The sequence below is a fragment of the Amphiprion ocellaris genome, chromosome 8, assembly GCF_022539595.1.
Source record: "Amphiprion ocellaris isolate individual 3 ecotype Okinawa chromosome 8, ASM2253959v1, whole genome shotgun sequence".
Classification (NCBI taxonomy): Eukaryota; Metazoa; Chordata; class Actinopteri; family Pomacentridae; genus Amphiprion; species Amphiprion ocellaris.
Window position 1 is genome coordinate 31,761,559 of NC_072773.1, and position 27,983 is coordinate 31,789,541.

The window sequence follows — 27,983 nt, forward strand, 5'->3', positions numbered from 1 at the left end:
TGCGTTTTACTGGTTTTTGAAGAACAATTAAACTCTAAATTACACAGGAATAAGTTACATATTTTTACAGGTTTTGATTACACAGCCAAAACTTGACACTCTTTTCCTAGTTTGTGTTTTTGTGTGATTTGTTGACAATAATGAAAATCTACGTTACCACCACAATTATCCTAATACATGACCTAAAACAATGTCACATCATTGTTTCTCACTTCTCTTCCTAAAGGTACACTTCCGTTCAAAAGTTTGGGATCACTTAGAAATGTCCTTATTTTTGAAAGAAAAGCTGTTTTCTTCAGTGACAATAACCTTAAATGAATCAGAAGTACAGCCTAGACATTGTTAATGTGGTAAATGACTATTCTAGCTGGAAACGTCTGATTTTTAATGGAATATCTCCATAGGGGTACAGAGGAACATTTCCAGCAACCATCACTCCTGTGTTCTAATGCTACATTGTGTTAGCTAATGGTGTTGAAAGGCTAACTGATGATTAGAAAACCCTTGTGCAGTTATCTTAGCACATGAATAAAAGTGTGAGTTTCCATGGAAAACGTGGAATTGTCTGGATGTCCCCAAACCTTTGAACCTTTGAACATAAATACTATATACTATACATACATATCTTCAAATGTATTCACTCAATGTCAGCTTTAATTGGAGTCCAACATTAATAAAACTAGCCCTATGTTGATACAAACATCTATACTGGTTATTTTCTAAATGTGCTACAGCTAAACAACGGGCTGTGGAACAATTATATGATCGAAATCTGATGATCAGCAGCAAAATCTTTTATACAATAAGCACTGAACTGTAACCCTTGTTTGGTAGTTTAAATAAGGACCGACTGTGTTTAAAGCAGCTTTTGCATAGTCAGGTAACAGGCAAAACGTGTGGGAAACCTCCATCCCTCATGCCACTGAGGCACTTAACAACAAAAAAAATCATCTTCAAGTGTCAGTGATTATGATTCCGCAAAAAGTGCAGATTGCAAATAAGGATCTTTGTAACAATACACAGTATTAAATCTATGAAGGACATGTTCGCCTGTCAGTCATCCTCTGTCACTCCTTTAAGACGAAGCTCCTCTTGAACCCTGGACAAGTAATCTGGATCTGGATATCCAAAACTGTGATGGAAAGAAGGAAACACAACATATAGTGAATGATTCTTTAGATCAAGAAAACAGATTTCTTATTAGCTGGGTCAATATATGATTGCGGGACTTTTTCACACATAGTTGACATTTTTGCTGTTTTCAGGCCTAAAATCAACATGGCCGCCTATAACCAAACACCACATGGCATTTTTACAGAAAGATTCTTCTAAATATTATATATAAAATTGAGTGAAATTGAAATTGAAAGTTATTTCTAAAGATATTCTAGTAAACTTGTTGACATGCCATAAATCCACACTTGACTCACACACTACTTTATATTAAATAACTCAGAAAGCCTTGGAGTCTGGCCAGTCTTTTCTTCAGGAGGAAATGACATCATGTGGAGCAGGTCATGTGATCTGGAATTAACCCACTTCCTTTAGAGGTGTTTTTGCAATGGGTAACTTAGCTGAAAGTGATTTCTCGGACACAGATACGGTTTGTTATTTTCCATCTAAAATTTGATATATTGCCAAAAATGAAATATCTGTCTGATTCTCTAGATCAAGAAAAATAGATTTCCTATTAGCTACTCCCACCTGTTTTGTAAAAATATATCTGACAAAATTCATTCTGATAAAGGTGAACACAAAACTGTACCAAATTCCTTGATCGCAAACCAAAAACAGAGACTTAAAACAGTGTTTGCTCGACAAGAACAATGTGATATTCCAGCTGCCACCAGGTGCATTTTAGGGATTTCCTATAGATACTAATCTCTGAGCTTTGGATTTTCTAGAATTCAGTCTTACATGCCCTTAAATTCACACAATACTATCAGGGCTCTAAGGACGACAATATCAACCTTTCAACCTGTCTCTCAGTCGGTTCACTACTTGGGTGCAGACTGAAACATATCTGTAACACCTGGACTTTAACTCTGGTGACCCTCTGAGTTTCCTTCTATTTGTTTTACCATCAAATACGTGTCAAACCTATGACTTTCCTGTCAGTTGGGCTTTGTGTTCAGTGATAACAAGCAAAAGTTAGCATGGTGGCTAACTAAACTACATGGCAAATGCTATACCTGCAAAAGATCAGTCTGCTACCACCAATCAGAGTGTATATTCACATGTGCAAGGCAAGTACAGCCTCACAGAGCTGCTAGCATGGCTACAGACAATTTGTATTGATAGTCTATACATATTATTAGTTGCTTTATCTATACCTGCTATTTGTGTTTTTCACTGAAAATAAATATGAGTGGACATTTATTTAACCCTCCTGTTGTCCTCATTTACGGCACCAAAAAATATTGTTCCCTTGTCTGAAAAAATCCAAACAATTCAGCAAAAAATTCCCCAAATTTATAAGAATTTGCAAAATCTTCAGGAAGAAGATTCCTTAAAAGTTTCCCTTAAAAGTTTAATTTTTTTTCCTCCCCAAATTTGGCAAGAAATATATTTTTTTTAAATAAATAAATAAAAATTGTAAATATTTTCAAAAAATGAATAAAAATCTTCCAAGAAAATTCCTACAAATATCTAAAGTGATTACATATACATCAGTAAAAGTTCTAATATATTCTTTAAGAGCATTTGGTAAAAAAAAATCAACCAAAATCCAGCGAAATTTGCTGGATTTTGGTTGATTTTTTTTCCAAATGTTCTTAAAGAAACATTTTTTTTGAAAATACCCCCCCCCCCCCCACACACACACACACACACACACACACACACACACATTTTCAAACTTTAAAACGGGTCAATTTGACCTGCAAGACGACACGAGAGTTAAAACTGTATCTGATTAGATTGTTGTTCAGTGGGGACACAACAGCTGGACTTTATTAAACGTGCATTACCGCTGTGGGCCGCCTTCCATGCTGGTCTTGTGGTGAATGTCGTTCCAGGTGATGACGTTGTTGAGGCCCGTGGTGACGGATCGTCCGATGGTGAAGATGAGTCTCCTGTCGAAGGCTTTCCTCAGCAGCTTCAGGACTTTCTCACCCTCCTCGCAGGCTGGCAGGAAGGCAGTACGAGAGGTGCTGCTGTACCTCACCCCCGGGTTTGGGTGCTCAGGCTGCAAAAACAACAACAAAAAACACCCCTGAGCCATGAAATATGTGTGAATGTGAATGTTTTTATGTGAATGTTCTTAAGAAACATTTTTAACATTTCTTTTTTCCACCAAAAAATGTTCAAAGATTTCCCAAAAATGTTGAAAATGTGGACATCAGAAGTTTCACTGTGAAAATATATAATTTTCCCATATTTTCAAACTTTAAAACAGGTCAATTTTGACCCACAGGACGACACAAGGGTTAAAGCAGACAACAGCGTCCTCTGGTGGTCAAATAAACACCTAACAGCGGCGGAAACATGCAGCACTGATGTGTACATGTGTTTCCTGTCAGTCTCACCCCTTGTATCCCTGGTGGGAAAGAGTACTGTATGATAATGGATCCGCAGCCCTCAAAGCCCGGCACACTCTGCCAGCTGCGGGTCACCAGCATCACTCCCTCCGGCTGAGTCCCCGTGTACACCCCGTGGTAGGTGTTGCATATCGGACAGGCGGGTTTCAACCGGAACAATGTGTCGATGCACTCGGAGCAAAAAGAATGAAGGCACTCGAGCGTTTTCTTCTCCTTAATTCTGTCCAGGCAGATGGCACAGTCCTCCGCCGGGTTGTTGTTCCGAGTTTCTTCCATCATTGTCTGCTCCTGACAAGTTTCTCTTCCGTGTGTGGATGCAGAGGAGAGGCGGCGTCAAGGAGGTCAGCTGCCGGTGTCGATCCACGTCTGCTGATTGATTTAAGTTTTGTTACCGTTTACAGGAAAATCTCACCCACATACAAGACACAGACTGTTAAATTCATTTTCCCGGCATGAAAAAAAGGTTTAAAGTTCTTTTCAGGTATGTTGATGTTTTATTTTCTCTGCACCATATAAAAAGCCTCTGTTTTCTTGATATTTTTCTTATAAATAAGGCTGTGCATTTAAAGCTTCTTTAGTGTCTTTATGAAAGTGTTATGGAGAGGTATATTACTTTGAAAGAAAAATAAACACTTTTTCTTTTTATTATATGTTGAAGTGTAAGAGCAGGACTTTTTTATTTTCTTGCTAATGTTAGATTTCTTATATATTATGTACATCATCATCCAGTACAATAATATAATAGCTGACTTGGTGTAAATATGTATCAATATCTGTCTATAAAGCTAGCTAGCTTACTTTGTGTTAAGCTAATGACGTTGACCTATATTAGCTCACTGTAGCACAACTAGCTAGCTGACTTTATACTAAGCTAACGACATTAAACTATATTAGCTTGCTGTAGCACAACTAGCTAACTGACTTTATACTAAGCTAACGACATTAAACTATATTAGCTTGCTGTAGCACAACTAGCTAACTGACTTTATACTAAGCTAACGACATTAAACTATATTAGCTTGCTGTAGCACAACTAGCTAACTGACTTTATACTAAGCTAACGACATTAAACTATATTAGCTTGCTGTAGCACAACTTGCTAGCTGACTTTATACTAAGCTAACGACATTAAACTATATTAGCTTGCTGTAGCACAACTTGCTAGCTGACTTTACACTAAGCTAACGACATTAAACTATATTAGCTTGCTGTAGCACAACTAGCTAGCGGACTTTTTATTAAGCTCATGACATTATGCTTTATTAGCTCGCTGTATCGCTAGCTACCTAGCTGATTTTATGTTAAGCCAATGATATTAGCTTGTTGTAGCACTAGCTGACTTTATGTTAAATTAATGACTTTAAGATATATTACCTAGCTGTAGCACTAACTCTTAATTTTTTAGTTTTCCAAGTAAAATGCATTTAACTGTAAAATAAATACCAAGAAACAAAAGTCATTTCCTCATAAAGCTGATGTGCTCACATACCAGGGGTGACATGGTCTCTTTGTAATTTGTTCATTCACAAGTTGGCGATGTAATCTTTGTGCTCATCTTCCTGGAAACTGATATTCTCATTTGTGTAAATATAGGTCAGCTTACAATATTTTTCTTTGTGTGTTTTTTTGTATTTTTACTGAGCATTTTAGCCTTATATTGACTCTTTGTAGAAGAGAAGCAAACAGGAAATGAAGGGAGTGTGGAGGTAGATGACATACAAGGAAAGTTCCATATTGAAACCGGTTGAGGATCTTTTGTTGTCAGTTACCGCAGTACTCATTTTAGCACCCTGTGACACCCACCTCCCAACAGCTGCTTACAGTGATTTACAATTACACCCTGGAAAGTTCAGCCATGAATACTAATGAATAAGCTGTAAAAGTTCTATCAGTTAGGTAGGCTGGTAGTTGAAGTGCAAAATCCATCCATCCATTATCTATACACCGCTAGATCCTCATTAGGGTCGTGGGGGAGACACCTGGACAGGTCACCAGTCTATCACAGGGCTACATATAGAGACAAACAATCACACCGACAATTTAGACTCACCAGTTAACCTGAGCATGTTTTTGGACTGTGTTAGGAAGTTGGAGAACCTGAAGAAACCCCACATATGCACAGGGAGAACATGCAAACTCCAAGCAGAAAGATCCCAGGCCCTGACTGGGACACAAACCGGGGATCTTCTACCTTTGAGGCAACAGAGCTGACCACTGAGGCACTGCACAGCCCCCTGATGTACAAAATGAGGTATATTAAACTTGCAATGTTGGATTTTTGTCTCCCCCTCCTGGAAGTGAGAGTGATTACAAAAACACAGTTGACGCATGTTTAACCCTCCTGTTGTCTTCATTTATGGGCACCAAAAACATAGTTTCCTTGTCTGAAAAAAAAACAAAAATTCAGCAAAAAATTCCACAAATTTCTGAAAATTTACAAAACCTTCAGGAAGAAAATCCCAGTAATTCCTTAAAAGTTTCCCTTCAAAGTTTTATTTAAAAAAAAAAAAAAAAATCCCCCAAATTTGGCAAGAAAATTCCTAAAAAATCCTAAAAATATCTAAAGTGATTACATATATCAGTAAAACCTCTCATCTTTTCTTTACGAACATTCACAAAAAAATCAAAATCCAGCGAAATTCGCTGGATTTTGGTTGATTTTTATGTGAATGTTCTGAAAAAACATTTTTAACCTTTCTTTTTTTCCACCAAAAAATGTTCAAAAATGTCCCCAAAATGTTGAAAATGTGAACATCAGAAGTTTCACTGTGAAAATAAATTTTTTTTCCACATTTTCAATCTTTAAAACAGGTCAGGTTTGACCCGCAGGACGACACGAGGGTAAAGTATTTTCAAAAGATTATGCTGCCGATAAGATGGCTTAAGTAGATCAGCAGAGTTCAGTATCCTGGTGTTGCAGTAACTTTGGATATCACAGGGCAAGAGTGCAGATCAGAGCTTGTTTAGACGCAACAACCTGAACTCGTCCCCAATGAATCATCACTAGTTACAGATTCAGTCGTCAGTGATGCACCTCGTTTATTCAGTGCAGCATTGAATATCCAACACAAACCCAAACATAATTTTTTTTATTCAAGTATTAAAATGTAAAGCACATTATTCTGAATATCAACAAAGTACGAATCAACACAATTAGAAAAGCAAAACTCAAAGGTTTCCTTAACAATCCATTTGTAATATGTGTAATCTCTCTGACTGTCCGCTCTCCTGGCTCCTCCTCAGTCATGTAATGCATAGAAATGTTTGCACAGTAGCTTTAGTAAACTACAATCCTGTGTCCCAAAAATATTTCAGTTGGTCCCTTAACTAAAATACAAAGGTGATGAAAACATAAGAAAAGCATTCGATGTATGGATCTGACCAGTCAAGTTACTGATAGATTTTTCACTAGCCAAGCAGGTTACTGCACTTAGCAAAGCACTTTCACACATATGGGTTTATCAGTTCTGAGGGTCTTTTTTTCAGCATTTGGACTACAAGAATGTTTATGAAGGAGGGGCTAATTTAATAACACATTAGCATACATATTTTAATAAACTGTGTGGTATTTGTACTAAAAGCCAGATAGTATAGCTACAAACATAATGCTGTTTACCTATCAAATAACACCAAAATACGCCCAAACTGCTAACCATTCATCAGAAACATCATGCTTGATTTTTATCAAAAGTGAATATAAGAAAGGCACAACAAAATGAGATCAGTATCCCACCCTAAATCAGATCTATTGTTCCCGCAACATTTTCTTTTGTTATTTTTCCTCGCTTTGTATCATGGATTATCTATTTAGATAAACAAATTTACAACAGGTACCTCATTTAAATGAGAAGATTAGCAGGCAAATCTACCAGTTTGACAGGGACAGAGGCATAGATATTTAAAGAGCTTTTGTGCCTTCGATTTGGTTTAAGTGGTCTGTATGCCCTTCGTGTTTGACATCGTCATAAATCTGGTAATCAGAGGAGCACATTACTAACAACTGAGGTAATGGGCTCAACACCTGGGAGACATCTTGAAACAACAGGAGTGACCAATGGAAAAAACCCAGTGGGAAGTCCTAATGCATGTTTAAAAGGTGCTGCAATGAGACATCATTTAACATTCTTCTTTTGTAAGTAAAAATAGGGCGGAGGGGTGACGATCACCCACAAATGAAGAGTTCTAAGCAATTGACATCAACTTGTAGCCACTGAGCTAATAGCTGATGGCTGCGCAAACCTGTTTGCCCCGAGCACTCTTCACAGAGAGGAAGCAAAAACTATTAGTCATACTTTACTGAAAAAAACAGACTCCCTTACCAAAGTGCCTGTGAGTGCTTTAGATTGCAATAACTCCAGAAAATTAATTCTGTTTATAGAAGCAGTGCTATTCTGCCATATGATCCAAGTACTATCCTTACAACAGGTAATTAGTAACAATCAAATTAGAGACTAGCTCAACAAAGATTACTGGACACAACCAAGGATGTATGCTTGTAAGAAATAAAGTAACCCCCAGAGTAGAAATAAACATTAATATAACACAAACTGTCTTCATAACATTAAACTTAGATTTCCTAAATAATATATAAGTACCATGAATTCCAACAATGCTCTTAAATAAGTGCATCAGATATCAGTCCTATTGCCAGCACTGACATTAATAGGATTGTGTAATACAAGAATGCACTGCACTCAAAAGTATTTTCTTCCACATGTAGCAGTGGGATCATTTGAAATCTGGAGTAAAGTGAACAAACAGAGGAACAACTAGTGGAGTGATATGGGCTCTGCTGCAGCATTTTGACGCCTGTCTGCTGAGGTCTTCGTATTCAGCCATCTTTTAAGGGACGGGCAGTCTCAGAGCGCAACCTGGAGCTGAGTCATGTCCACTGCAAGGACGCTCAAAAAGTCTTCCAAAGTCCAGGAGGATTCTGTCATTTTCATGCTGTCAGTCTGCTGTTATGCCTTTCTCTCTGAGCTCCTCTGTCACTCGCACCAAGTAAGTGGGGTCTGGGTAGCCAAAACTGTAGAGAAAAATAAAAAGCCATCAGTGCACCTGCATGATCTCAGGCAGCATTAGTGCAACTCCTCCAAGGACATCAGCTGATAGCGTTTTCTTGTCAGGAAACACGGATTAGATCTGTGAGTCTTTACTGAGCCCTGTGCTCAGCTTCCACACCTTTTAGCAGTGTTGTTGAGGGTATACAAAATCAAATTACCAGTGTTTTACCTCCGGTTAGAGTCAATACATACCAGCGCGGCCCGCCCCATATTGAGGTCTTGTGGTGAATGTCATTCCAGGTGATGACGTTTTGCATGCCCGTGGTCATGGAGGTACCGATGGTGAAAATAAGGCGCTGTTCGAAGGCCCGACGCAGCAGGCCCAGCACACGGTTCCCCTCAGGGCTGTCAGGGAGGTAGGCCACACGATCTGTTCCTGGATACCGAACGCCCGGGTTGGGATGTTCTGGCTGTTAGTGACAGAAGAGTGAGAACAGGATCAGTTTATAAGGTCAGAAATGGCTTTAACCCTCGTGTTGCCCTGCAGGTCAAAATTGACCCGTTTATTTTCACAGTGAAACTTCTGATGTCCACATTCAACATTTTTGGGAAATCTTTGAACATTATTTGGTGGAAAAAAAAGAAATGTTAAAAATGTTTCTTTAAGAACATTCACAAAAAAAATCAACCAAAATCCAATGAATTTTGCTGGATTTTGGTTGATTTTTTTGTGAATGTTCTTAAAGAAAATAGAAGTTTTACTGATATATATGTAATCACGAGATATTTTTAGGATTTTTTGGAAGATTTTCATTCATTTTTTGAAAATATTTACGAGAATTTCTTGCCAATTTTGGAGGATTTTTTTAAAATGAAATTTATAAGGGAAACTTTTAAGGAATTATTGGAATTTTCTTCCTGAAGGTTTTGTAAATTTTCAGAAATTTGGGGAATTTTTTTGCTGAATTTTTGGATTTTTTTTTACAGACAAGGAAACAATTTTTTTTTGGTGCCCATAAATAAAGAAAACAGGAGGGTTAAACTATTCTGTCTGTTTGCTGGGTTGTACAGTGGCTTGGTGGTTAGAACTGTTGCCTCACAGCTAGGAGGTTTGTATCCAGAACTGGGCCTGGGATGTTTCTGTGTGGAGTTTGCATGTTCTCACCTCTCACTGTCCAAAGACGTGCTGAGGTTAATGGGTGACTCTAAATTGTGAGTGTGCTTGGTTATCTGTCTTTATGTGGGTCTAAACACTTTGTGACTGGAGGGAGGCTGGAGGCTTTTGTGAGCAGTGTATTTGCATGGGTGTTTATATTTATCATGTATAACTGGAAATGGGAGCTAGCTTACATTACAGTTGTTCCTATGCAAAGTATTGTAATTTTAAGCGGTGGAAAAATATGAGGTAAGCATGAGCAGAAAAATATGTCCTAAAAATGCAAACGTAAATAGAAAAGTTTAAGCATAACATGTACATTGTACTCGGAAAATAAGATATAAATATACAGTGTATTTATTGCAGAGGGAAGTAGTTACTGCACATTATTGAATGTCATTTCAAGAAGTGTATATGAGTTCATTGTTGGCAGGTGAAACAAAATGAGTCCAGAGTCAGCCTATTAACTTAGTCTGAGTGACGAGTTGTATACTTCCTGCTGGTGTCAGACTCTATAATCAGCACTGCTCCCAACAGACCACACACACACTCACTTAATGACAGTTAGCAAACTGTCATGTGCAAATAAACCAAAGTGCAATTGATTTGTGTATATATTCTTAAATTTATGTTGTTAGTAGCCTTGTGTGTATTTTTTCTTATTTATATTATATATATATATATCTTATGTCTTCGATTTAAAGATGTGTTCCCTTAATTTTTATTACTGTCACTGCAAATTTCCCCTTGTAGGACTAACAAAGGATAATCTATTCTACGGCCACAAGCAGAAATGATATCCTGTAGCCTGTGGTGCGTTTTGGTGCATAGAGCATGCATGGGTCATTCACACCTGATCTCAGTGTCTATTTCCTGGAAAGGGGAACTTGGTTAATTGTTCTGAAAAGGGTCAGTTTATTTGTCAGGGGATGTATGACGTAGTAACGGCTACTTAAACTGATTTCTGTGGACAGGGGGTTTCACAAGTCTGTGAAGCAAAACCAGTAACGGTGTCATCAAATGTTATCTCGGATTGGGTCACAGACTACACAGTCAAGGCCATTTCATGCTTTCTGCATCTGCGTATGGAGAAGGACCCTCATGGCATAAAATTCTACAGCCCGAGTCTGCGAAGGTCTGTGCAGACACCTCTGTGGATGTCAGCCTGCAGCCCAAAACTTGTGACCTAATGGACTGTATGCAAGGACGACCAAATGAACGCTTGTTGTAAGGAGAAGCTGTGCAGGGAGCTTTTCTATTATCCACACCATCATTAAAAGAGTTGTACTTTAGATAGTTGTTGCCAGACTTTGGAGGTGCCTAGATTTGTACAAACTTTTTTATCGATGGCAGCTAGAGGCTGTGGGAAGTTCCAAATACTCCAGAAATCCTGTGGTTCACTCACTGCCCTCGGAACTGGAAGGCAACAAACTCTGGCTGCAGGCTATTCCTCAGTACATGACATACCTAAATAATATTCACTGACACAGTACCACAGCCCAATCTTTAAGTAGAGGATATATATTGTAGAAAGTGCAAAGCTACAGCCAGCCTTTCAGAAACATCCACAGGAGCCCAGTCTGTGTTTTTTGTGTTCAGTCTGAGAGCAGTAGCAGACCCACCCTTGTTTCCTTGTAGTATAAATAGAATGACATCCATGTCTGCTGTTCAAAGTCCGATCAGTGTAATTGTGTATGGAAACTTATATGAAAACCGTAAACCTTTTAACAGAAAGTCTGTGTACAAACTCATGTCATGGGGTTTGAAAAAATGTTTTCCTATACTAGGCAGAATCTTAAGAGCATATACCGCTGGTTTTAGTTAAAGGAAATGTAGGATCCTTCATTATTTTAATAACAAAATAGAGAAAATATAGTTAAAGTTGCAATCCTCACTTACTGGAGTACCCATTTAAAGGTGCTATATGTAATTATTCATTTAGAAAGTCCAGTCACTGATAGCCCTGCCTGTGCCAGCTCATGTTTCCATACCTGTAGGCTGACCAGGTTGCCATCGTGTTGGTAGTGGATGTCCTTTAGCTGCCTCTCCGGTGAATCTCTCACCCTGTGAACAGACTCTGACTCCACCATCTTTGACTGCAGCTGGTAACGACAGTCCTTATTTTGCACTCCGCTGCAACCTGAAGGCCACTTTAACCAGAACCTGCACCAGGTGGAGATCAGGTTCATGTGTCGCTATGCCAAGCTCACTGAAGCTGCACAGCAGAACATGGACGTCATGAAGTCCCGTAATGTAGTACCATCACCATCTGCAGTCTTAGACGGTGGAGTTTTCTCCATCTACAGGGCAACAGATTCACTGGAGAGGCAGCTGAATGACATCTAGTACCGCCACAACAGTGACATGCCCAGCCTGCAAAACATGAGATGAAATGGGCCGACAGCAGCTGAACTTTCAAAAGAAAATACTTACATATCGGAGCTTTAAGGTAAAAATCTCTCAAGAAGCACCAGGATACACCTTGTTGAAACATTTCAGCTAAATTTACCAAAACCCTGAGGAGTTTGTTACAGAAATAAATAGCAAATATGAGGTTATGTTTGCCACCTTATATTTGCAAATGAAGGCCTGTTTTACTGCCTTTTCTTTTACTGAAATTAACGATACAGTCACACTGCTGACACCACTGAAGAGCAATAACCTTAGTCAGTACTATTGCTTTAAAAGACCATTATGCTCTGAGATCAGGCTGAGACGTTGTTTTGATTTGTTTGTGTAGTGAAGACTGTTGACAGTTAGATCTGAGGTTGTACACTTAATTGGTTGCTTTTCCCTCTGGAAACTTGAAATTAGGGAGTTGGATGTAGCACGGGGTTAATATTAAAAGATAATTGAATTGTTGACTGACTAGATATCAGTCAGGGAAAGACAGGAGGTTATATGATCGAATAGGGTGCCAGGAGTGTTACAACAATTTAATGAGTGCATAGTAATAACTTATACAGCCTAAAGAAACAGATTTTAGGCAGACTTAAGACTCACATGCCTAAATGTGTAACTATTTGAAAGTGATTAATGATCTGTATTACTAATCCAAGAAAGTGAGCAGTGTTTTATTTACCTATAGATAATAAGTTGCACTTACTACCAGTATCAGTCTACTCACCGCCTGTAGGCCGGGAGGGAAGCTGTAGATGATGCAGATACACCCATAGCCTTCATGGCCTGGAAGCTCCAGATCAGGATCTCTCTCTACGATCATTGAACCGTTGGCCGGCTGATTCCCGATCAGCTGGCCGTACACTAGCCGACACACAGGACACGCTTTCTTCACCTTAAAGGCTTGATCCAGGCAAGAGCGACAGAACGAATGGCCACATTTCTCCAGGGTGGTCTTCTCCACTATGTCCCCCATGCAGATTGAACAAGTGTTATTGTCCTCCGCCTCGCTGTGGGAAGCCAGGCTGGGGTCCATGTCCTTCCTGTGGGTCACCTCGTGGAGCATGGCGCAGGCCTCCTCATCGGCAGGTTTCCTGAACCTCTGCTGCTGTCTTTGGGAACGCCGAGGCTGGGGAGGTGGAGGCTGAAGCAGGCTCCCCTCTCCGTTGGGCTCCAGGACCCCCACACAGGGCAGCAGAGCCCTCTTCCTCTTGGACCCCCCCTCCTGTTTGCTCATTTCTTTGCGGGCACAGCGGCATAAGTCAATGAAGGCTCTTCGTGTCTCGCTGGAGATGGGTCCATCCATCACCCCAGCTCCAGCGCTCCTGGAGCCGTCCACCGGCTGCAGCCTCACGGCACAGCAGCCCCCCCTCTCCCCTCGCCTAATGATGCCAGCGCTCATCCCCTGCTTGTGCTGGAAGTCAATGAGCCAGGGCCGCCCAGCTGCAGCCAGGTAATCCCACACCGCCTGTGAAACCAGCACCTCATCACTGCCCTGGCCAGCACGCACACTCATCTCATCAGAGGAAACTGCACGGAGAGGAACACAAAAGTCATCCGGTGTTTGAACAAAGGCATTAAAACAAAACATTGTGCACTCCAGTGTGTGTTTCGATATAAACGTAGTTACAGAAGTTACACTCTCAGGTGACGCACTAGATCATAATGCGATTTACAAATGCATTAAGGGGAGTGATGCTGTCTTCTGCTCAGACATGGCTACAAGAGTGTTTTTGTTTCTGCTGGCTCGTGGTGCCTTCACTTTCTTCTCTACGTGATTATTAAAAAAAAGCGTCTGCAGTGTATTTATGCATGTCAGAGTAAATCTAACATCTGTAGATGAGCAGCTGTTTGCAGCGGCCGTAGCAAACAAACACAACAGGCAGTATCGCGGCATTGCTGAGGACGTATCAGCTGTTCAGAGATTCAGACTGTAAACAAAGGAAGCTAAAGCCCGTCACAGGCGGACAACATGAAAGCCCACTGACAGCCGCATGCAGACACCAGAGTGACACTAGTCCGGGCTGAGATCTTACCTTGTGATCCCATAAATCCCTTCAATTGCGAATAAAGCGTCCTGTTGAACAGAGAAAGAGAGGAAGAGAAGCTGAAGGGCTGGAACAAACGTTATTTACACTGAGCCATTCTCCGCAGCAGCGAAGGGAAATTCAGCGATTTCGCAACATTAGCTCTGATACATTTGGCGTCAACATTTATTGGAGTGTGCGTTTTATTTATTTATTTTTTTCAAATTTCGCCTCTTATTTGACCACTTCTGTACCTCACCCTTTTGCTCGTAGCTCGTCGCTGCCTGTCAGGGAGGTTTTCTGGCCGGATTAAAGAGCACCGAGGCCTTTATTTCTGACGTGCCGCTGCAGTTTATCGCCGGATAATTAGTCTTTTGTAGTCAGGACATGGTACCCAAACGCGTCCCATAGCTGTGCAGTCTTCGGCAGCCCTTCCCCCGGCCCTGGCTGATGCCATCCGAGCCCTGCGCCCCCTCTGTCTCGCCTCTTGTTCGCTCGGCTCGTACGTCCTTGGGCTAGGCGTCACACTCGGTAAACAGCATTTGTAGTAACTCTGCTTATCTGGCTCGGACCGCGCTAGCAGTGCGGCTGCCTTCCCCGCACAGATAATCTGCTCTCCCTGCTCATCTTCACTCCTCGCTCCTCCACCCGCGTTGTCCTTTTTCTGCGGACCGTAAAGGCAGCAAACACGCCACAATAATGGGACCTACGAGAGAAATGTGACCAGGAAGTTCGTCACCGAGCTGCCATGATTGGTTCACAATTGGTGTTTTTATGTGTGTGCGTGTGTATTTTTATGCTGTCGTGAATCATACTTCTGTCGTGATGAGCATATTTAATGGGAATGTTGTTCTCTATACGCTCCATAAGTGCACACAAGAGTCCAGCCTACACGCCACCCAGGGAATACCCACTCCAATGTTGGAGTGTGTCAGCTTTTATGGCGAGCACACAAACGCACCACGGACTAATAGAAGAGCAATGATAAACTAAAAATACTACTAGTTCTAATTATCAGTCTTCATTTTATTAACAAATATTAAAACGTTAATGTTCAATTATTATTATTAATTGAATATCAATACAATATGTGCAAGAAGTATGTTTAAGTAAAGGTGGGTCAATATATAATTGAGGGACTTTTGTAGTCCATGGGATATATCTTACATACATTTTTATTAAAAGTAAAATAATAATAATGTTTTTTATGTTCATTATGATCATGTCTTTACAAATTCCAGAATTATTTATTATGGAAACAATCACTTATTAATACAATTTTTTTTTTACCGGATATCACTAAAATGTCAACTAAATAATCGTCCGAAATTCATAACAACCACCTTTTAATTAGCTAAACAATAATAAAATGAGCTTATTCGAAAATAGTTTTGATTGTGATCTTTTTATTAAGTTGAGATAATCATGACGGGTATTTCTTTTTTGATATATCAATTTTTATATGGAAAATAGCAAATTGTATCTGGGTCCAAGAAATCACTTTCAACTAAATGACCCATTACAAAAACACCTCTCAAGGAAGTGTGTTAATTCTAGATCACATGACCTGCTCCACATGATGTCATTTCCTCATGAAGAAAAGACTGGCAAGACTCCAAGGCTTTCTGAGTTATTTAATATAAAGTAGTGTGTGAGTCAAGTGTGGATTTATGGCATGTCAACAGGTTTACTACAATATCTTTATAAATAACTTTCAATTACAATTTTAATCAATTGTATATAGAATATTTAGAAGAATCTGTGTAAAAATACCATGTGGTGTTTGGTTATAGGCAGCCATGTTGATTTTAGGCCTGAAAACAGCAAAAATGTCAGCTATGATGCCTGTCAACTATGATACAAAAAGTCCTCCAATTGTATATTGAATCATATGTCATCACGGTAAACTGCACACTCCAATGTTGGAATATAACACCTATTGTGAGCACACAAACTTACAATACTACTAATAATAAGGATAATAATAATTACCAGTCTTATTTTTATTAATAAATTCTGAGTTGTTAATGTTCAATTATTATTATTATTATTGATTGATTATTATATAATATGTGCACAAGAAGTATGTCTAAGTAAATATATGTCATCACAGTAAACTGTATACTCCAGTGTTGGAATATAACATCTTTTATTGTGAGCACACAAACGCACCACTGACAAATGCTGGCTAAATTAGGATACACCTAACAGAACATCAATGATAAACGAATAATGCCACACATAACGAGGATGATAATAATTATCAGTCTTATTTTTATTTATAAATTTTGAATTGTTAATGTTCAATTATTATTATTAATGTAATATGGACACAAAAAGTATGTTTAAGTAAACAAATGTCACATGGGGAAACTGCACACTCCAATGTTGGAATATAACAGCTTTTATTGTGAGCACACAACAGCCACAAACACAAATATTGGCTAAATCATAATCTTGCGGAAATTACAACAATAATAAACTAATACTGCTACTAAAATGATAATGATAATTGAATATCAATATAAGTACACAAGAAGTATTTTTTAAGTAAACAAATGTCATTGGGGAAACTGCACACTCCAATGTTGGAAAATCACACCATTTACTGTGAGCACACAACTGACACAAATACAAACACTGACTAAATTAGGATATAGCGGAAATTACAACAATGATGAACTATGATGATGATAAGATGTCGGATAAACCACATATACATGTGTGTGAGTGTGTGTGCATGTGCTATGTCCACAAGGAGGTGGTATTTATGGTTTAAGTGAACCAATGGTGTCATCACAGGAAACTGCACAGGGATATGCCTGAAATGACAGCTTGACAGCAATGCAGTATTACAGGAAATTTTTCAATCAGTCATTACTGTTTGCTCTCTTTGCTTGCTTTAAATGAACAAATAATGAGCTCAAAGAAATCAGGAAGGATCAGATCCATGTGGAACAGTCTGTGGACTGTTAAAACACAGCAAACACAGGGATTGTCCCTACATGAACACAGTCTTCCTCTGGAGACTTTTGACTTGATGCAGGACTGTAAACCTGAGTTTCAATAAAACTTGACCTAGTTGTCATGTTACAGACCTCATATAACACTTAATTTCTCTGCTGATTCACAGATTTACAGATGCAACACATCTTTAAATAACTGACAGTATGTCCCGACACCTTCAAATGGTAAGTAAGAATTTCACAAACCTGATTTGTAATTCCTACTAAGATACTTGTTGTGGGTGAGCCATTGTCAGGCCTGTAGGAATCAGTATTTTTGTGATTCTTGTTTTAGGTTTTCATAAGAAAAAATGCAAAGGGTAAATTATTTTTTCCTTTTCCAATTAAATAACTGTAAACACAAGGGCATAAAAATCCCCCTCCAGACTGCAGCTAGAGGAGAATTCACCAGCAAAGCTTTCACTGAAACCATGGTCTAATCCGTTTCCTCTCACTATTTTGGTTTTTGGTTAGATTTAGGTTTTGCTGATGTGACAGTTAGCTCTGGCTGTCAGGGGCCAAAGACTTCGGATCAACCGGTTTGAGCAGCTTAGGTCAGCAGCATCACGCAATAGATTTCACATCTCTTCCCAAAAACATTTGATTAAGCATTTTTTAAAATTGTTATTCCAATCGAAGGAATGCACATATTATTACATTTAAACTGCTTCCTTATTATTCTAAATTCATCATGTGATGCTTTCAACTTTGATTTTGATTAAAACTTCAGCATGTGGACTGCCCACATTCTACCATGTGACTAGCTCTGTCTTGTACAAGATATCACATCAGAAGAATTGGTTCAAATGTCACCATATCCTGCTAAAGATCCCATAGCCTCAGGCATAGAGTCCACAGGGTTGTTCCATTATTCACTGGCAACGGAGCAGCTCAAGGATTTGTCTTGCATAGTCACAGGCTTGTGTCTCTGTTAGATGCTACATAATAAATGGCAAAGAGTTTCAAGAACAACAGAAATAATTTATGGTAAGAAAATAATGGTAGAATGCTCTGAGTAACAAACGCACATTTCAGATTATAGTTGGCATAATTGACAAACCATTATGAGCATATAATCAAAACCCTGTCATGCTATAGGCCTTGTACAAAGACATGTGTAGACACTGTAATGGGCCATGTTTTTATAGTCAGTTTGATCCAGTTTTTCTTTTGGTTACATTTGTGCCATCTAAAGCACAGCCAGACTTTCAGCAATATAATTGTCAAACTCTACGGCTTAATTACAATCAGGGCAGGAGGCGAAAATTAGTCAACTGGACTACAGTGAGGAAGGAAATTAAGTTTTAAGATCACAACAATGCAACCAGATTATGGCTTTGTTTCTGTTAGAGAGTGAGACAAGAAAGACTCTGCAGCACAGCTAGCTATTGTTCATTTCCTATTCAAATCATACTGCAGCTGCAGAAAAGCTCCTGGAGGTAATTCAGATTTCAATGATGACTTTCTATTCTTTAATAATGACTAATTAATGAGATTAGTTGATTGTAAAGCTACTTACTTCAGTGGCTTTAGGGAACTTGTGGAATCTTTAGAGGGCAATAGCATGGATTTTTAATGAAATGTAGCAGTTTAAAATAGTGGATAGGTGAAAATGTTTAATTGAGAGACTGATGCCAGCTGCTAGATTGGTTCATATGGGTTCTATAATATTCATAGCAGACACAAGTATAAGAGAAGAGAGTAAATGCACAAGACTGGCCCTTATAGTTAATATTATCCAACAAGCGATAGTAAGGTCTGTTCTCCTGTCTGTTGACTACATCCAGTTCCCCATCTTCACTGTGTCTTTCTTTTCTACCCCCGTAAGATCTGCCCCTCCTTTTAGCTGATCAGCATCCAACAAAACTGGAGACAAAGAATTGTCACCATGAACCGACTCCCATCTCATTCTCCTCTGCATCATACATGTCTAATGTGTCATTCCTATCTGAATCACACCCCTATTCTTTCAAATATTTTCATCCCATCCTCTCTAACTTCACCTCTCCTGTCCCACACATTCTGCAGCTTCTGCATGGCATTGTTAATCTATTTAAGTTATTATTAGTGTCATCCGTGGCTGAGTCCACTGTGAATGTTTCCCACTCATCTGACTGTGCTGTTCTCTCTTTTCATGCATTGGCTATTGTTCCATTTGTGCTTTATGCAGCTGCCAAGCCTCATGGTGGTGATGCCGCCTCTCAGCCTATCTCTTCTGTTATCCAAGTCCAGCTGCTTGAAGCAGCTCCCAAAGTGACATCAGCTAGAGCTCCCCCCCTGCCTTTAAAGTCATCTGTCAGTTTCCATGTGATTTTCTCCTCCTTGAGTACCTCGGCCCACAAAGGAAACAACTAGAAGTCAAACACTACAGCAGCAGGTGCATCTGACATGCTCTATTCCTATGGGGATGTGAACTGATAAAGCTAAGCTTCACTCTGAGTTTGTAGCCAACAGCAATGCTAGAGAGGCATCTGTTAATACGCAGGCTCAGAAGCAAGCTGTGAAGGAGATGCTTTGGCTTCCACCACTGTATCTGTGCTCATCTCGACTGAAAAAATAACCACAAGCCAGAATCCTGTGTATTTTTCATCATCTCCAAATGCAGAAATGCCCTCAGTCCTTTGCTGTTCCAATAATACTGTCAAAGTATATTTCATAAATGAGAAGATTTTTTTTTTGATTGGTGACCGCCTGTAACTTAATTTTACACTTATAACCTCCTGCAGTCTCACTCTTATTTATGCTGCCCTTAAACAGTGTCATGGAGGATCTCACATCTGTGTCACTATGACCAAGATCCCTTGATAGAGGCAGTGGTTAAGTAGAAGTAGAATTAGTACCTATTTGGATGGGGAGTGAAGAGGGTACATGAATAATTTCATAAAAAGCTAATATTCTCAACCAGGACAGAAGAAACCAGCTTCATACTCAGACAATGAAGGCAACACTAACTGAAGACCACCGTGACTGATTGATGAAATCTGCAACTGCTGAAAATTCTGCACATAAACAAGCTTTTTCTGAAGGAGCACGTGATGCAGGTGACAGCATGCAGAGACCTGCCAGCAGTTTCACACTATGCCACAGGTAATAATAAATAGGGATGTCCGATATTGGCATAAAAATGTAATGTCGGTCAATATCATTATTGTTTTTCTTTTGCCTATCATGAAAACTGATAAAATAATGCCTGGATTTCGCCTACATCATCAAACTGCGTTGTGAAGCCTGTAAACAAGTGTGGCTGCAGAGACAAGCTTGCTGTGCCTGACTGACAATGTGTCTGTTGTTTGGAATTCTAAATTAATTAAATAGCCCACATATATCAGTATCGGTTGATATCAGAATCGGAAATTGAGAGTTGGACGATATTGGCATAACGGTTATTGGCAGAAAAGCCGATATTGGACATCCCTATAAATAAAGTTTCAATTATTCTAATTAAGAATTTGAATCAAATTTTTGTATGATGAAAGAAAGTTATTCAGCAAAGGGCTAAAAAGTAACACAGGATACCCTCAAGTGTATTTCAGATTCTTGTATTTTGCTTAATTTCTCCATTTCATTCTGAGTTATACTTTTTAGTACTGTATACATTTATGCTCACAATTACTAGTTAAGCTGCTTTTACAGTTAAAATTATAAATGCAAAACATATATCTAAACATATATCTATACAATAGATGTTCATGATTAGTTCCAGCTTGAGCAGGTACAACAGCTGAACTCCTACTGTGTATTAAATGATAGGTTTTCAAGGTATGGTATAGCAAGGATTCTACTCGTATATCTATCAGGCAATTTAAAAAAAAAAAAAAAAAAAAAATTTATTTTTATTTATATATATATATATATATATATATATATATATATATATATATATATATATATATATATATATATATATATATATATATATATATATATATATATATATAATTACACTGAACAGAAATATACAAATTATTTTTTTAAATTCTGGCCCTTGTTTCTAACATAAGGGCAGAAATGCTTGTTCCAATACACAACATCCTCTGCAACAGAATGGATCCCAAGATACAAATAGTGTTATAAAGCACAAGGTGAAATGTGAAAAGTAGAACTAAAGTGTATAAAGGAGGGGTATGGTGCAAGGGTCATGTTTTTATTGCATAGTTGAATTGAGCAACATGAAGTAGGTGAACAGATCAGATAAAGTTCGTATCAGAAAGTAAAACCTGACTAGGAAGACGCATAATATAAAGGGGCATGCGCAGTGAAACGGTAAAAGTTAGTAATATAAATAAGATCAAGTAACTGTAAATAAAAACATGTATCAAACAATTTCAACAACTTTCACAGAGAAGTTTTGAAAGGTCTATTCTCGGTGACAGTTTCTCGGTGTTTCGTGGGGCTGCTCTGCTGGTGGAGCTCTTGCGCTGCTCTGGATCAGATCCGTCTTTCTAGAAACATCTCCAGCGGCTCCGGCCTGCGGAGCTCCGTCCCACGCTCCGAGCAGGCACGTCACGGGAGAACGAGGAAAACACGCGATGTTTGGAGGGACTCCAGCGCATCTGTTGTAAACCTTAGAGTTAACTGTTTAGGTTTCAGTCATCAGTTTTGCCGGGCACTGCTGCTAGGTAACACTGTTGTCCATATCGTGGTCCGACGAGGGAGTTTAATTGCTAAAAGCAGTGAAGATGTAAGTCTGTTTTTTACTGTGGTCGTTGACGCTCGCAGCTAACTAGCCACCAGCCTTGTTAGTGTGGTATAATGCGGATCATACAGCTAACGGCAACTAACTGAGCTAGCACACGAGTTAGCACCAGCGCTGTAGCCATACTTAAAGACTGTCGAGACTAAAACTGCACCGCTAAATAAAATGTCAGATAACTTTTTGTAATAATAAAACGTGGCACCACCGTGTCTAAACCGGTAACGTTGGGTAGTTTAGTTTACGCGCTTTGCAAGAGCTCAATTATCGTTAGCTAGCAGGCTAATGTCAGCCAACATGCCAAGGGTAAGGTTAGCACTGAAAAAGCATGGTGTCATGCGCGGAAGATTTCACTTTAAGCTAACGCGAGCTAACGCCAACCTCCATAGACTTGTCAGTAATACTGAAGCTGCCTTTTTTTCCCAATAAAAATCCTTCTCATCAACGTGACTCAGCCCTTAATAACTATACAGCTTACCTTCAGTGTGCTATTACCCTGCTCCCTCTCAGTATGATAATCTATTTGATGCTGTAGCATGTGCACTATCTGTATTATACTGTTTGCAAGTGCATGAGCTAGGACAAAAAGCTCATTGTTAAGGTCTTCTTGGAGAATCGTGAGTTTTAGGCAATGACATGAAGGATACTTGAGAAGCTCTCATGCTAATTTGGAACGAATGAGTGACGCCTTCCTCAACATGACTCAAACGTGACCTCAAATGTACAGCAGCCTATACACGTGGGCCACATGAGCAATAAACGCCCTGATATTAACCAGCAGGGCGCTCAGTTCTTGCATAGAGAAAGCATGAATTGATTGCCTGTCACTTATTTTCTCTTTCTACTCTTTGTCATCAGGCAGCCTGCAACAGCTAAATGGTATGACAGACGAGACTCTGTATTTATAGAGTTCTGTTTGGAGGACAGTAAAGATGTGCAAGTAAATTTCAACAAGTCAAAACTAGATTTCAGGTAAGCTACATTACCAGTAATGTTTAATAGTTATTAAATTTGCAATCAATGTTATAAAGACGCATCCTAAAGAAAGCTTTAAGATGCTTTTTTGAAATGACCCCTGAAGAAATATCTTCCATTCATTTTATCTTGTAGCTGTGTCAGTGGAACAGATGATATCAAACACCAGAATACAGTGGAACTTTTTGGGGAGATTGACCCTAAAGTAAGTTTGTCACATAGTTACAGTTCTGCCGTGCTTCTCAGGGCCATCAAAGCTTTCATCAGATGCTCTTTCTGACACACAGGAATCCAAACACAGACGCACAGACAGGTCTGTGTTGTGTTGTTTACGAAAAGCAGAGCCTGGGAAGTCATGGCCACGACTTACCAAAGACAAGACAAAGGTAACTCATTCTTAAAACAAACTTGTCAATACATACAGATGAGGCACTTGACAGTACAAATCAGATACTGACAGTCAGTCTTAGAATAAATCTCTCTTTCATCTAGTCTGTACTTTGATAAATATGACATTTAACTGCCTTATTTTGGTAATTATGATTAAAAACATGGAAAGATCAGTAGGGAATGGTAATAGTAGAGCATACTACCTAGTCGAAGAGCTATGCCAATGTTAATATTTGGAATAAGTTGATTACATGGTGCCTTATTGAAACATTTGAATCTACCTTAGTGCAACTGGCTGAGTGTGGATTTCAATAATTGGAAAGACTGGGAAGATGACTCGGATGAAGATTTGTCAAGTTTTGACAAATTCTCAGAGGTAAGCGTGCTGAACATACGGTGTTTGATGAGCGAGTACATTCAGATATGTTGACATGTTGGTTGTCTCCTGTTCATTTCGCCAGATGATGAACAGCATGGGAGGGGATGATCTACCAGATTTAGATGGAGCAGATGACGTGGTACAGTTTAAGTTCTTCTTTTATACAGTTCAGATTTTTTATCAGAAGTTTAAATCAAGGTTGAACAGCATATGAACAGTTTTAAGTTTTGTTTTTGCTTTGTTTTGCAGCATGACTCTGCAGACAGCGACGATGAAAGTAAGTATTTTTTAGAAGAACTGTCTTGTAATTTGTAATCTGTAGTCTTTAGTTCCCAAGAAATCATTTTATTTCATGATTTTATAATAAAAAATGATAAGCAGTAAGTAAGAGATGGTTCACACTTGGCATATTGTAGCCCATTACGTCCAGAAAATAGTACGAATATGGCTGTACTTCATCCATAATCTGTATTTGTGTCATCACTTTTGTTTGCCGTCAAGTATCAGTCATCATTTAAACATTTTGACAGATAATTTTGCTGATGATGGTGACTAGAGCTAATCACACGCTCACACATTTTCACCTCTTGTGTTTCAGAAATGCCCGACCTTGAGTAGACAAACACGGATGCCACCTCAGTAGTTAATAAAGCAAGTTATAAGTCAGTTGAAGAAAGACTAGACATGAGTTGGCACCCACATTGGAGAAGATCCTAATCTCTCTACGCAGTTTCCAAAGCGAAACCCCTCAAGGGAGTGACAGGGAGTGACTGTTGGATACAGACATGCACAGAGATCCATAGCGACATACAGTGCTGTGCTTTGCTGTTTTGTTCTGCATGGACAATTCTGTTCAAATGAAAAATGTTATTGTTCATTGACTTAAATGACTGTAATGGGATGTGCTGATGTCTTACACCTTCTCTCTCTCTCTGTTTTTTTTGCGATGTCAGAGTATGTATTGAACGTTGTGATTTCTAATGAAAAAAAACAACTTAAAATTCCTATTTTCCAAAAAAGTAGATTTTTTAAATGACAGATTTTTCCCCTTTAATGTTTGTATTATGAATTGCACTTATTTTGTTTGTTAATTTAAAAAGCAGGAGGTCCGCTTGAAATGTTTTTTTTTTCCCGATGTATGCCAACATCTGCAAATATTTAACAAAAATTTCCTTTTTTTTAACCATGTTTCAGCATTTAAAATAAACATATGCTTGTGCAACTTACAGCTTATGTTGAGATTATGTTAATGGAGTGGTACAATATTTTCACAGTCATACCTTTACAAAGGTGAGCTTGTTTCTCTATGCCAGTATACACAACATGGACATTGTAGCTAGTATAAAAATTAATTTTCTTCCATATACGTACTGGGGTGATGGCAGAAGTCCTTTCTAGTCTGCCAAGAGTTACCCAAACAGTTCTAAAAGGTTCCAAATGTTTATCATATACACCGGAAAAATGCTTTGGAGCACTGTTCCCTCTAAGCTGCGCGCGCGCGCAATTGCGCACTGCTGACACGGTCTCCGCACAGAAAATCTGCGCTGCGCACAAAAAAAATCCAACCTAAATTGTAAATAAAATAAACACGTAACAATTCATTCTGTGCTATTTTTCAATGTGAGTCAGTGAGTGACCGGTGACTGGCTGCTGCAGCCAATGATGCGATTCACATACGTATTTACCATAGACTGTATATAATGGTATTTAAGCAGCTAATCAACGTCAGGCGTCCTTATGTGCAGCCACCGCTGTTCTCATAGATATGAATGAATAGATAGGACACGCCCCTTTGAGCTGCGTGCTAATGCGAGGCTAAGCTAGTGGGGGCAAAGTTTCAGTGCATTCCGTTGAGGTAGACGGCGTGTAAACGGAAACAACAAGTATGCCGGCTCACTGTGCTGCATACAATTACACACTGCGTCGTACGATTGAGACAAGGAAACTTGGAATGACTTTTCATAGGTAAGAATAGTTTTTGGCTCTTTTTTCATTATGAAATCTTGTTGAGAGCTTCCAGTCTATGAGAGCTAACTAGTTAGCCACTAGCAAAACGCTAAGGCGAGCTAGCAGCTTGACAACCAACTACCAGACGATTAATAGTAGCCGTAGTATAGTTGTACAAGCAGTAGTAGTGAATACTAAAAGTACAAGCAGCAGTAGTAGTATAAACAGCTGTTAGAGTCGTAGAAGTAGTATCAGCATTTGTAATAGTATTACAAGTTGTAGTAGCAGTTAGTGTACTAAAAACTACTACTAGTAGTAGTCACATTGCTATTACTACCACCAATACTACCAATAGTAGTTATGAAGCCTAACTCATGTATATCCAGATTACCATCTATGTTCTTCCTCCAAACCCATTTTATGATTGGGATTACAGACAGTTCTTTAGGACTGCTCTCAAATAATTGAAATGTTACTAAACAAGGTTATACTTATCAAATTAAATAGCTCTGGTCTCCAGTATATTGGCGAGTTTGGTTCTTTGTACTTAATTTATTAGCATGATTTCTTTTTAATATGTTGTGTACAGACTTAATTAGTTCTCTGTCTACTTTTCTTACGGCATGTAGGTTTCCCAGAGACTATGGGTTGAGGAGGAATTGGAAGTTTGTCGGCTTAGACCTGGTGTCATTCCATCAGTGTTAAACTTCCCGGCTCATCTTGGAAGAGTACGTGCCAGAAAGACCACAACCAAGCAGCCTTGAGATCTCAGGCAGCGTCTCCCTCAGGTGGGTGTCAACGGTGTTCACGGTCAGGTCTCTGATAATCCCGTCAAAAAACAAAACAGAAAAAAATCTAGATTATAAATCAACATGTAACCAAAGCACTCTGTGTATAACGCCATAGTATAGGATGTAGTTCAGAAAATGTCAAAGTATAGTATGCTTTACTCAAGAATAACATAGTATGGCCTGTAGTTCATAGTACAGCATGTTGGCAAGAAAAAACAAAACAAAACATAGATTATTACGTGGTTCAAAAAGCGCAAAATGATAGGATGTTGCCTAAAATTGTCGTGTATGATATGTGGTTCAAAAAATGTCATAGTGCAATTTATTGTCAAAATAGTATGTAATTCAAGAAAACATCAGAGTATAATATGTCATCTAAAAAATGCCATAGAATAATTTCATTGCATGAGAAAAAGTATAGTAACTTTTAAAACTGTTCGAATTCTTATATGTTGCTAAAAAAAACAACAAAAACTAAAACAAAAAAAAAGTCACAGTAATATGTCAATTAAAAAAGCCTATAGTATAGCGTGTCGCCCAACAAACATCATAGTATAGCATGTCGCTCTAAAAACGTCACAGTATAGCCTTTAATCCACAGCTGTCAGTAGGTGAGGAGCAACACAAAAATAGTCCAAACGCTGGTTTCCAGAGGGTTAGGCGAGAATTTATTTGAAAGAGTAAGTTTACAGCAACACAACATGTGAGGGGGTTAAAAACAAATGGGTGTTAGTAAAATAAAAATAAATCAACAGAACTAAAAGTGAACTTCATGTTGACATTGATGGGCATTCCAACCAGGAACAAAGTAAAAGATAGTCAATACGAAAAAAAAACTCTTCCTGTTCACCTCTTAAAACCCCAAAACACACCACAGTAGCACCCTAAACTAAAACTACCAATGGGTTCCCTGTTTTCCTTTCTGAATGATTTAAAGGTCCCTCTCTATCTCCCCACACATCCACCAACCACTGGAACACATCTCCAAAGTTCTGCTGGACCAGCTGAGCTTCCCCTCAGAAGAAGTGCCACCACCTGCCAGATGAAGGAGCCTTTTGAGAGGCAGCTGGCATCGTGATTGGACTGTACTTTGGTCTGTTCCAATCCAGCTTCAGCTCCAGAGACGGCAGGCGGGACGAGTCAACGGAGGCCTGGTGGATGAAAGCATGCAGCTGAGTACAATCCAGAAAACAACAGAGGAGGAGTGCAGGGCCAGAACAACCAGAGTAGCATCGTATGTCTCTTAGAAAACATCATAGTATAGCCTTTGGTATGAAAAAACGCCATCATATACATCGTATATTGTACATATAACAAGTCAAAGGAAAGAGACATCAACTGTAGAATTGTAGTAATTGTGGGCTGACTGATTTACTGATTATCAGTATTTTATTTTTTACTGATTTACGGTAATAAATACATTTAAAAATGGTGCTACTTTGGCTCTGAACCTTTATCTATCTGTGGTCGCTCTGTCTTCTGGAGTGATTTGATTGGTTATACGTAACGAATAAAACTCCTTTAACATCTGTAAACAAAACAAAAACGTATCAACAAAGTTTTCTGTTAGAGTTTGTGTTCTTCTAAGTTTAACTCAAGATTTTAAATACTTTCATTTACTGCAAATGAATATCTACTCCAAATGTCTCACTAATAATCATTATCAGCCTTAAAAACC

At 38.8% G+C, this 27,983-nt stretch overlaps 3 protein-coding genes and 2 long non-coding RNA genes across 7 annotated transcripts; 3 read left to right on the forward strand and 2 right to left on the reverse strand.

The window, feature by feature from the left end:
• LOC111576537 (probable E3 ubiquitin-protein ligase DTX3) lies at positions 1-3,818 on the reverse strand. Its single transcript, XM_023282258.3, has 3 exons — positions 3,528-3,818; positions 2,970-3,187; positions 1-1,132 (listed from the first exon to the last, which is right to left on the reverse strand). Exons 1-3 carry the CDS (start codon positions 3,816-3,818, stop codon positions 1,054-1,056), a joined length of 588 nt encoding a protein of 195 aa, XP_023138026.1. The 3' UTR covers positions 1-1,053.
• On the forward strand, positions 3,488-20,932 carry LOC118471141 (uncharacterized). 3 transcript variants are annotated; one of them, XR_004848367.2, is made up of 5 exons: positions 3,488-3,656; positions 3,768-4,020; positions 5,624-5,790; positions 17,259-17,316; positions 20,036-20,932. It is a non-coding gene; the product is annotated as an uncharacterized LOC118471141 (long non-coding RNA). The 3 variants fall into 3 exon arrangements; XR_004848366.2 differs by lacking the exons at positions 17,259-17,316; positions 20,036-20,932 and adding an exon at positions 8,843-8,979; XR_008602609.1 differs by lacking the exons at positions 17,259-17,316; positions 20,036-20,932 and adding an exon at positions 8,843-8,979 and having other exon boundaries at positions 3,772-4,020.
• On the reverse strand, positions 6,613-14,881 carry dtx3 (deltex E3 ubiquitin ligase 3). Its single transcript, XM_023282238.3, has 5 exons — positions 14,385-14,881; positions 14,135-14,175; positions 12,826-13,628; positions 8,795-9,012; positions 6,613-8,565 (listed from the first exon to the last, which is right to left on the reverse strand). The coding sequence occupies exons 2-5, from the start codon at positions 14,145-14,147 to the stop codon at positions 8,490-8,492; spliced, it is 1,110 nt and encodes a 369-aa protein (XP_023138006.1). The 5' UTR covers positions 14,148-14,175; positions 14,385-14,881; the 3' UTR covers positions 6,613-8,489.
• Positions 20,933-21,588: 656 nt separating the features above from the next.
• On the forward strand, positions 21,589-24,793 carry ptges3a (prostaglandin E synthase 3a (cytosolic)). Its single transcript, XM_023282239.3, has 8 exons — positions 21,589-21,811; positions 22,682-22,795; positions 22,934-23,003; positions 23,086-23,184; positions 23,475-23,564; positions 23,650-23,706; positions 23,817-23,844; positions 24,166-24,793. Coding segments are annotated over exons 1-8 (480 nt in total). The 5' UTR covers positions 21,589-21,809; the 3' UTR covers positions 24,186-24,793.
• A 615-nt stretch (positions 24,794-25,408) lies between these two features.
• On the forward strand, positions 25,409-27,737 carry LOC129349412 (uncharacterized). The gene is made up of 3 exons (XR_008602409.1): positions 25,409-25,532; positions 26,144-26,302; positions 27,243-27,737. It is a non-coding gene; the product is annotated as an uncharacterized LOC129349412 (long non-coding RNA).
• The last annotated feature ends 246 nt before the right edge of the window (positions 27,738-27,983 follow it).

Excerpts from the sequence above, each read along its gene's own strand:
- LOC111576537 (XM_023282258.3), bottom strand. The coding sequence starts at position 3,818 with ATGATGGAAGAAACTCGGAACAACAACCCGGCGGAGGACTGTGCCATC. Across the intron at positions 3,188-3,527 it reads TCCCACCAGGGATACAAGGG|CCTGAGCACCCAAACCCGGG; the intron begins GTGAGACTGACA and ends TTGTTTTTGCAG. Across the intron at positions 1,133-2,969 it reads ATGGAAGGCGGCCCACAGCG|TTTTGGATATCCAGATCCAG; the intron begins GTAATGCACGTT and ends TTTCCATCACAG.
- dtx3 (XM_023282238.3), bottom strand. Across the intron at positions 9,013-12,825 it reads TCCCTCCCGGCCTACAGGCG|CCAGAACATCCCAACCCGGG; the intron begins GTGAGTAGACTG and ends TGTCACTAACAG. Across the intron at positions 8,566-8,794 it reads ATATGGGGCGGGCCGCGCTG|TTTTGGCTACCCAGACCCCA; the intron begins GTATGTATTGAC and ends TTTTCTCTACAG.
- ptges3a (XM_023282239.3), top strand. Across the intron at positions 23,185-23,474 it reads TTACCAAAGACAAGACAAAG|TGCAACTGGCTGAGTGTGGA; the intron begins GTAACTCATTCT and ends AATCTACCTTAG. Across the intron at positions 23,565-23,649 it reads GTTTTGACAAATTCTCAGAG|ATGATGAACAGCATGGGAGG; the intron begins GTAAGCGTGCTG and ends TCATTTCGCCAG.